This window comes from Charadrius vociferus, unplaced genomic scaffold (genome assembly GCF_000708025.1).
Source record: "Charadrius vociferus isolate BGI_N301 unplaced genomic scaffold, ASM70802v2 scaffold422, whole genome shotgun sequence".
In the NCBI taxonomy this organism is placed as follows: Eukaryota; Metazoa; Chordata; class Aves; order Charadriiformes; family Charadriidae; genus Charadrius; species Charadrius vociferus.
In genome coordinates this window covers 1,670,669-1,680,100 of record NW_009647080.1, presented here as the reverse complement: position 1 = coordinate 1,680,100, position 9,432 = coordinate 1,670,669, and the positions used below count along the sequence as shown (strand labels likewise).

At 40.1% G+C, this 9,432-nt stretch overlaps 1 protein-coding gene across 1 annotated transcript in view; it reads left to right on the top strand.

Moving 5' to 3' along the window:
* Positions 1–6,066: 6,066 nt before the first annotated feature.
* The window catches only part of MBOAT1 (membrane bound O-acyltransferase domain containing 1), a 37,393-nt gene continuing 34,027 nt past the window's right edge, over positions 6,067–9,432 (top strand). Inside the window, exons 1-3 of the mRNA XM_009895813.1 lie at positions 6,067–6,108; positions 8,470–8,615; positions 9,150–9,227. Of these exons, the coding sequence (XP_009894115.1) occupies positions 6,067–6,108; positions 8,470–8,615; positions 9,150–9,227 (266 nt within the window). The remainder of the gene's footprint in view (positions 6,109–8,469; positions 8,616–9,149; positions 9,228–9,432) is intronic.

Sequence of the window (9,432 nt, the reverse complement as noted above, 5' to 3'; positions counted from 1 at the left end):
TTTCCATTTCTCAGTAAAATATCCTCTATAGTCTGACCTGCCGGCTGCAGTTCTGCTTTTAGCCATGTCTGCTGCGTTATACCATGTGATAGTATACCTGCACAGAGGTATCTCAAATTATTCTTTTTAAAGTACTCTTTGGCTCAAAGGTACTGTAGTTAGTGTGCTACCTCACTGCGGAGTAGTCTGAAGAAATGAGGCAGCTCTCCCAATAACCTAAAGGCATTCTGGTTTAAAAAAAACCCACACAAATGACTAAGGGCTCCAGCTTGTTTGATTTTTACTGCTGCTTCTATTACAGGTAGGAATTAATGCCGGCTATCTCAGGTACAAGGGGTTCTATCATGCTATGTTTTGGCATTACTCACTAAGAGAACAGTAATTACTGAGTTACAGGTAGTGGCAGAACAACGCTGTGCATAAATGATCACTACTTAAACATCTGTTCAACATACAGAGTCATTACAGTTCAATGTAAGAGCTGTTGACAGCAAGCTAAAGCTTTTTTTGGATCAGGTCCACACGTTAAATTTATCAGCCATCAAAGGTAAATGTATGGGTGTGTGACTTAGCATTATGATGTAGATTTGACTTCTCAAGCTTACTTTTGACCTAAATGTTTTTCTTTTAAAATTTGTGATGACTCAGGGTGTAATCTGCTCTATAGTTATATTTTTATGTGTGTCCTGCTGGTGATTATTCTGCTAGTGGCTTCATAGAGGTAATCCAGAAAGAACATCTGTTTCAAGTTTATAGTCTAAATCATGGAAGGATATTTGACCCCGTAAGTAGGGAAACAGCAGAATTTACCCAGGAAAACAGCACAACAGGCCAAAGTACTGTCAATTTGGCATATTCTACTTTACCAACTCCATATTCCACATGCAACAGCAACAAAAAAGCCAGGGCTAGTGGGAACTTAGTGCTGCTTCTAAGAGGACATTAATCTTAAATTAGTCACACATATACACTTCCCTCTGTCTCCCATAACAGAAATTCTATTTTCAAACTTTTGCTTCTGCCTCCTCAAAATCTTCCATGGGACCCCAACCACACAAAGTCAGAGAAATGAGTACTTTCAGTATAATATTGGAGATGTGACTTTTCAGTAGTCGTATCAGTATTTCCCCAATGTAAATTAATGTCTCCTCTCTGATCTGTGCTGTTTGCAATTCACAGTGCTTGGATGTAGACATAAAATGCAGCATCTTGCAAGTGACAGTCGATTCTGATTTCTTCACAAATGGCTATTTGTGCTGGCTGTTGGTGCACTGAATTCTGTGCAAAGCGATACCACTGTGGGTAATAAGGGGAGCTGCACAGATGATGCTATGGGAATACTTCACCTTCGTGGAAGCCTAAGTCAAAATTCTAGCAGTGGGAAACTAGACATGGTTTCTGTGATATTGCCCTTTTTTGGGGGTGTTTGCCACCTTCCTGTGTAGAGTTAAGTGATCTCTGCAGAGAATATTTGTCCTTATGGTTCATAAAAATAGTCTGGAAGATCAAAATATTTTGAAAAATTTCACTGAAGTATCAGATATCTTTGAGATGATCTGATTAAAGAATATTCCATCTCTCATTCTTAACACACCCATTTTAAATATCACAATTTGGATGTTACGAAATGCTATCATAACAGCAGGTCTATTTTTCAACATCAAAGTAGAAATGTCTCCAGCAAAGTGAACTTAAACATGTTGTTTGGTTATATGTGCAAAATAATCTTTTAAACAGAGAAAACAAGTTGCTGCACTTCTGTAGTTTCTGATTTATTCTTTGCAAGAAAGACACCATCCTGGAGGGTGGGGCTGATCTTTGGTAAAGCGGAATGTTTTATTATGGCATCCCTTTTCCAAAATACTGCCCAAGCACTGTTGGACTCCACAGACAGTGATTTGACTTGAGAAGGAGTTGGTGTTGCTGTCAGGAGTTTCTGTTAACATGTTCTTTATGCTTTTGCAAATACTGAAAGCAGCTGTCTGGTGATCTGTGGTAAGTTAGCGAATAGAGGGGAAATTCTAATTTGCCAGATAAAAACCCTGTAGCGGTTTGCTAAACTAATGCTCAGTAGCTCATTAGTAGATAGCAGCAAATCTGCTGAGTATCTTGACCATGGGCTCATACTGAGCCACTGTGGGAGGCCTTTCTTTTGTTCAGCAGATGAACTGTAGATTTAAAGCCTTATTCTCTCATTTGTCTGATAAGCGCAAGGCCTGGAATAAAAGTAGAGGTATCTTCTGCCATATCTGTAATCTGAAGACAGTCTGTATCATCTGCTGCCTGTTGAAGCAGGCATGGACCTGGATGCTAGCTGGGAATATTCTGGCAGCACGGCTGTGCCGTAACACTTGTATCTCTGTCTGTGAACATGTGTGAATGTGCAACGTGCCTGCTTTTTGACCAAAGGTTGTGTGTTGTGGGGGACACATCAGTGCCTTGTCATCAAACAAGTGACAAATTAGCAGTGTGATTTCTCATAGTGATTTTCATAGTGAATGAATTATAGCATTAATAGGAATTTTGCTTACAGAGGGCTGTCCAGTTGGGGTAATGGACTTAATTGCCGTTTGGAGTTTGAAGAGAACTGTGTGGTCAATTTGTTATATCCTCCTAGATTTTTGGAAAGTGAGATCAGTTTTTCTGCTAGTTTAAGGGAGGAAAAAAGTAGTAAAGGAAAAGCAAAGTATTTTTGTGGTCAAAATAGAATGCAGGATATTTCTTCATGATAGTTAACAATAAGGAAAATATTAAAAGCACTAAAATAACAGACTACGTGCTTAATCTTACTTATTATCTCTCCCTAGAGTATGATCTAGTAACCCTCAAATGTCTATTACCACTTTAAATAGGGAGATTTGCAGATGTGTTGTGGGATGAGGGGAATTGAAAATTCCTGAAGCGGGTGGTTAGCAGCCTACCATGAACTATGGTGAGTGGGCACCAAGACTATTCATGATGATTTGGTGGAAAGGTATAAAGCCAGGTTTTGCCTCCTCTTGTATTTTGTTTCCCATCCCAAGAACTTCTAGCTGGGAAAAGCACTGTCCGCTTTCTCCTTATAAGATTTTGTGGGTTTTTTCAGTCATTTTCCAGTGCACCAAACAAGACGTTTACCTGTCTCCTTTTGGAAATGCACTATGGCTCCATGACTTTCCTGTTAGAGGAGTTTGACAAATTGCTACCTTTTTTTTTTTTTAAAATTTTTTTTATTTTTTTCTTAACTACCACCATGGAGCCAGTTTGTTTGTATTTAATACCAGGTGTTGGAACTTTTATTTTGTGAACTGCTAACTGGCTGTTGCCCTTAAAAGTGCCCACCTGCAGATGGTTAATGGGACCCAGTAAAAGATAGAGCAAAAATTTTTGTGGTTTTCCTCTGAGAATGGTTATGAAGAGATGACTTTCTCATGTAATGTGCTGTTGATGGAGGTGACTGAAAAGATGACCCCAGATGACTAGGAGTTAGTGTTTCCCCTTCCTACAGTAGCAGTCCAACATTTGCCAAATTAGTTTCAGGCTACTAAAAATGGGAGAAGATGCAAAGGCTCAAGGCAGATGGAACTTGTTATGTACTTTGAGGGCTTTGATTTGGGCATAATAGTATAGGGGGATCTTGACACCATTATGTTTTGGTTATTCTTGTGTCAACATCCTAGGTGCTTGGTCCCTTGGTTTGACCTGATTGCTAGCTTTGTATCAAACTCAGATTTGCAGTCTAAACATCATTTTGAGTTATTGCTACTGCAGAATTTGAATGGATAAAGGGAGGAACTTCCTTTTATTTTTTTTCTCGTTCATACCTGTTGTTACATACTCTGGATCCATCTGGCTTTTTAAAGTCCAGACTATTAGATATTAAAAGATTCCTTAACCAGACAACAATAACCATCAACCCAGTTGGGCTGGAGCTGTTCCAGGTTTTCTCTCTCTCCAGAAGTACAGATATCTTGTTTCTGCATTGCAAGGCTGCCTTCAGCTGGCTGTGACTCAGATACATGTCTTCCAGATGTCGTGGCAGGATACTGTGATGAGACTGCCTTTCTGTCTTCCAGTGTTTAATTATGGAAAATGAAAGGAGGATAGTATCTTGTTTTGGCACCATATCATGTGCTCTGATTCCTAATTTTATTACATCTTACTTGCTAGAACATGGAAGAAAATGACTGTAAAAAGCAAAGGTGTTTCTTTTCTGCTGGCAAAGTTGAAACCAGATATGAAAAAAATAATTGATAGATGTGAATAGATGTGACTAGCTAAAAACATGGGTTAAATAACTTATAATGGTGGGTCGGAATGAGAAGTGTTAATTCTTGTATAATTTCTTTTTTATTTCCGCGTTATTTTTGTGTGGACACCATTCATCAATGTTCAAAAGCCCTCAATTTACTTTTTTAGCAACAGTGGAAATAAACAGAAGGGTTATATATATATGAACCCTTTTCTCTTTGGGAAGGGAAAGGCAGGAAAGTGTGACTGTTACTTCACTTGGGATGCAGTACATTTCTTAAAATCTTAGGGATCTATTTACTTAGGTACCTTAAATATGTAGAGTGAAGAATAAAATGGACATTAAAGAGAATGCAGTAAAGTCACTGTCAGATGAACTGGCAGTCTTCATGTGTATACCTGTGAATGCTGCATGTGTTTGAAGTGTTACATATAAATAACTAAATAGAGGTGGTAGTCATATGAAAAGCTGTCATATCCCTCTATTACTTTGTGCAGAACAGATCAGATCTGGTCTGGTACCAAAGTTAAAATTTTAAACACAGAGTTCAGACTGCCGGGCAGAACAAATTTTCTCAGAATTTGGAAAGGAGCTCCTCAGTTTTACTGGTGTCTTGACATTTGTCTTACATTTCTCAAACCCAAGAAACAAACAACTTCCCTCCCTCTCTTTGTGACGGGTTATAGTCAAGAAAAGATTTGGCCTGTTTTATCCATGATTTTGGCTTGGCTCAGGTAAATGCAGAATGGATTGATCTACAGAAGTATTCTGCAATTGCTTAGCACCTCTGTCAGTCAGTCTTGCAATAAACTATGTGCTGGACCTTGCAGTGAGCTCTGCACAGCTAAGTTTCATCTTCAGACTGAACCCCACAGAAACCAGAGGTGATAGTGCATTCAGATTTTAAGTGCAGGCTTACAGGTGGAAAGATAAAAGAAGTATTCTCCAATACTGTTCCACAATGTTTTTCTCCAACAGGTACCAAATACCTCATGGATGACAGAAAGGCTTTATCAGTAATTCTTGTATTTACCTGGCTTTTTTGTCCATTGGTATACCTCTCCGAACCCCTCTGATGATGAATCCTTTAAAACCGATCATGTTGTTTGTAATGTGTGTGTGTTACTGCAAATACACACACAAAAAAAAACCCCAACCCTGGAAGCCTTAATGGTAGACAAAGAAAAATAAATGAAGCATATTGTATTTAGGGGCAGTGCTGTCTGTCAAAAAAACTTGGCCATGGAGGAGAGGAACCTGGAAAGCTGCTGAAGAGCTATGGTGGCTCTTCAGCCAGTGAGGAAAAGACTTCTCTTTCTACATTTCAGACTGTGTTTTTGTTTTGTATCTGGGAGTTGATCTCCCAAGCAATGTATGGGGTGCAGCCTTCTCACTTTGTTTGTGGTATTGTGGTAGGTCACGTAATGTTCAAATGACACTTGAAAATCCTGATGTGTGTTTGTGCCTCTTCAACACCATCACTGTCATTTACAGATCCTGAAAAGGGAGGTTAATCTTTAGGTTTTTGAATCATATCTGTAACTTTTAATGTTGTGTTGTAGCCATTCCTCTGTAAGGTACTTTTGAGCTTAATTCAGCACAAAAAGGGTAAATTAGTATTATGAGATTATTGCTTGCTGAGTACATCGGGTCTGTGACGTTTGGCTGCTGTGCAGAAACAACCCTTGTAAATTGAAAGCTGATTGAAATGTAAGGCTAGTGTGTACTTCTGCTTTTATTCTGGTGCAAGGTTTTACCCCAACTCTTGGAGAAACAGCACAGAGGAGAAATTGTCTTGGTTAACTTGCACAACAAAATGATGATGTGATAGTGACATGGTTGGTGTACCTGTGCTAACTTTAATCCAAGTAGCACAGGTAACACATGCTCAGAGGAACTGATAGCATAGGCAAGCAACAGTGTACGTATGCAAGGCTGCTTTGTTGTCGTATTCTGTATGTTAGTTTATGACAAAATCTCTGCTGCTTGCTGGTGTCACCTGCCCTAACTATATAAATGCTATCACAAGTGTGTCTGCCATGGGATCTTGCACTTTCATTTTGCTGTGTGTGTCAACCTGTGAAGTCCCAGCATCTTTAACATCTCAAACTGAAGATACAAGAACTGGATGAAGGTAAAAAGCAAATGCTTGCTTATCTTGTTGGTTTTTACTGGTGTACATTTTCCATGAGTGACACTGCACAGAAGGGGGTATTGTCTTTTAAACAATCAGCCACGTCAGGTTTCTTGGAGTCTCTGCACTTTCCTTCTTTATGCTGAATCAGAGGGGCTCTGCATGCCACAACGTTGAGCAGCACTGGATATACTAGTATGACTCTAGGTGAAGGCAGGCTGAGGTGGGATTAAGGTTCACTGAATTGTCATTGATGAATTGGCATCCATCAGTTTTGGGAACTTGCTTTTAAAGGATGCAATCAGAGCAGCCCTGCAGGGGATGTCCCCTCTTCAGCCATTTCTGCGATACCTCTGGCTGTGGAAGGAGGGGAGGGAGGAGTTAGTGTTTTGAGTTTAACTGTATGCTAATAGACCAGATGAGAGTTTGGAATTTGTACTACAGCATCTGGGTTTTGTGAAACCAGTGCAATTTTGTTCTCTTACTTTTTATGTCTTGCATGGAAAATAAGAATTGTCTTATTTAAGTAAAGTGTAAAGTATTGTTATAATAACACATTGCTAATTACTTGCTTTTTGGGTATAGTTCTATGACACTGCCTGTTATAAATGCCGATTGCATACATGAACAAGAAATAAATTGATATTCTCTGCTCCAAAGAACTAAAATCCAGCATATCCAAGTACTTAAATTATTGAATTATTCTGTTACGTGGCTGCCTGCATCACTGCAATCAAGGAACTGCAGCAGTGTAGGCAACAAACCTTTAATAAAAGCATTTGCTTGAACAGCACCCTGTTGGATATAGTCCACCAGAATAAAAGCAGTTTGGGGCTGTAGTGTCTTGTTAAACATGTTGTAAATGTTTTTGACAAGAAGCCTGGCTGAATCCAACCACCTCTGGACAGCCAGCATGTCAGAGCATTTCTGAGTGAGATATATCATCCTGTCCTGGACTGATAGCTTTGGATAATCCTCTAATCCAAGTGATTGCTTAAATGTTGCAGCCTATTTAGTTTTGCTCGGTCTAGGATGACTTGCTGCTGGAGAGCTCAGGGTGATTATTTTTTTTTTTTTAATAAAAAAAAAAAGACTGCAGCTGAATAAATGAATTTAACTCCAGCTGTCTAAGGTCCAGGCGGGTCTTATGGATGTTGTATCCTAATGCTGTATTGCTCTGTTAGAGACAGCTCTTAAGCTCTGTTGTTCCTCTGACTTCTAGGATTTTTGCTGAGGTTGCCAAAGATACGGTGACTGGAAGAAGGCAGCTTGGTGTTGGTTTTGCTCTGAGGACACTGAAGCTTTTGCTTCTAGTCCTTGTGTCTGATAGGAGTAGGCTTTAGTCATGACTGATTGCCCTCCGCACATACCTGTCTTGTGCTCCCACTGTCATTGCTACCTCCTTACAATGGGGTCAGACCGCTTCCCATGCTCTGTAGAGACAAGCAGTATCCAAAGAACAATTGAGAAGTGTTTTCCTTTGGCTGCCAGCATGATGGTAGAACAAAATTCTTTTCTTTGCACTCTGGAACTGCAAAAAAATGGTAAGTTGAAAGGCCTGCTTGGAGGATGCTGTGGAGTGGAGCATTTCAGCTAAGAAGGCTGTCGCTGTCCAGTTATTGCTTGTGAAACATCACATCAGGATTGTTGATTTCACCCCTTTTTTGGGTGTTTGTGGAGAAAGTCAGGCACTGGGGCAGTGCTTCAGAATCCCAGTCTCCTTCTGGGCCTCTGCCTCCCACCAAGAGGACAGAGAAGGGGGTGATGTCCTCTGCACCTGGGTTGGGCTGCGGAGCAGAGCCCTGCCCCAGGAAGAGCGAGAACTGCCCAGAGCCCGCCTGTACCACGGGTAGCTGGAGCCTGCTCTTCCTCCTGTCTGAGTGTTTGGGTGGTTACATGCTTGTTTAATCTCTTCTGTTGTTGGCCAAGGAAAAGTTACCGCTTGGGCTCACAAGTGAGAATGTTAAGAAACAAAAGATTCATTGGTGTCACTATTTCCCCCCCCTTTTCCTGGTCACACTCTTTATTGTTCTGAGAATGGGGAGACTCCTCCCCCCCTCCTGCAAGAATCACAACCATTTTTTGTTTTGTTTGTCTTTTACAGATCAATTTTGTAGCCTGTCAACTGTTTGCACTTTTGGCTGCGTTTTGGTTTCGTATTTACTTGGGTCCCAGTCATGCCAGCTCTGCTGTTCGCCATGCATTTGCCACCCTCTTTGGAATATACTTTGCTGTCTTCTGCTTTGGGTGGTGAGTATTTAGTCACCATGTAGACAAGGTTTGGGTAAAAATATTTTTAAACTTCATATCAGCTTTTCTGGATTACATCTTTTAGTCTTAAGGCACTTTCTGTGTTATCCTAAAAAAAAAAAAATAAAAATTCATAACCAGCATAACCATCCCAAACTCTCAAAGTAAAATGACCCATGAAAGTATTTTTAAGTGAAGTGTTTAATCTGTGATGTTTGTTCTGGAAGTTAAAGCCACACCAGTCTGCTGTGAAGATACCTCTTTTCAGAAAAGATGCATCCGCTTTGAATGTTCACTTTGAGCTAGGCTGCTGTTTCTCTCAAACATACACATTGACATATCTTGTCAATAAGTATTAATTTATGTTGGATATTCAGGCTATAAAGATGTCATTGTGATAATCCATGTTTACCAGTACCCTGATATGACATTGCATTTATGTCATTTGCATGGAAAAATATTCCCTTGCTCTGAACTGCCAGCCCTTCCAGGTCATGTAGAAATGATCTAAATACTCACTTTGTTGTCTTCAAGGTATTCCATTCATCTTTTTGTCCTGGTGATGATGAACTATGGCATTATGAATATGGCGAGTATTCCCAACATCCACAGGTGAGCTGATGTGGCTGCAAGTCTGGAGCTGCCCCTCTGACAACTTCTCTCCTTTCATGGAGAAGCACGGGGGTTTTTTAGGATCACCTTCTCTTCTCTCCTGCTTTTCTTTCCCAGTTACTTGCAGGAGCTTTGTTCATTCAGTTACAGAAGCAGCTGTAATCTCAATTTGTGGTTTTTGCATTGATATATTGCATTTCCCTAC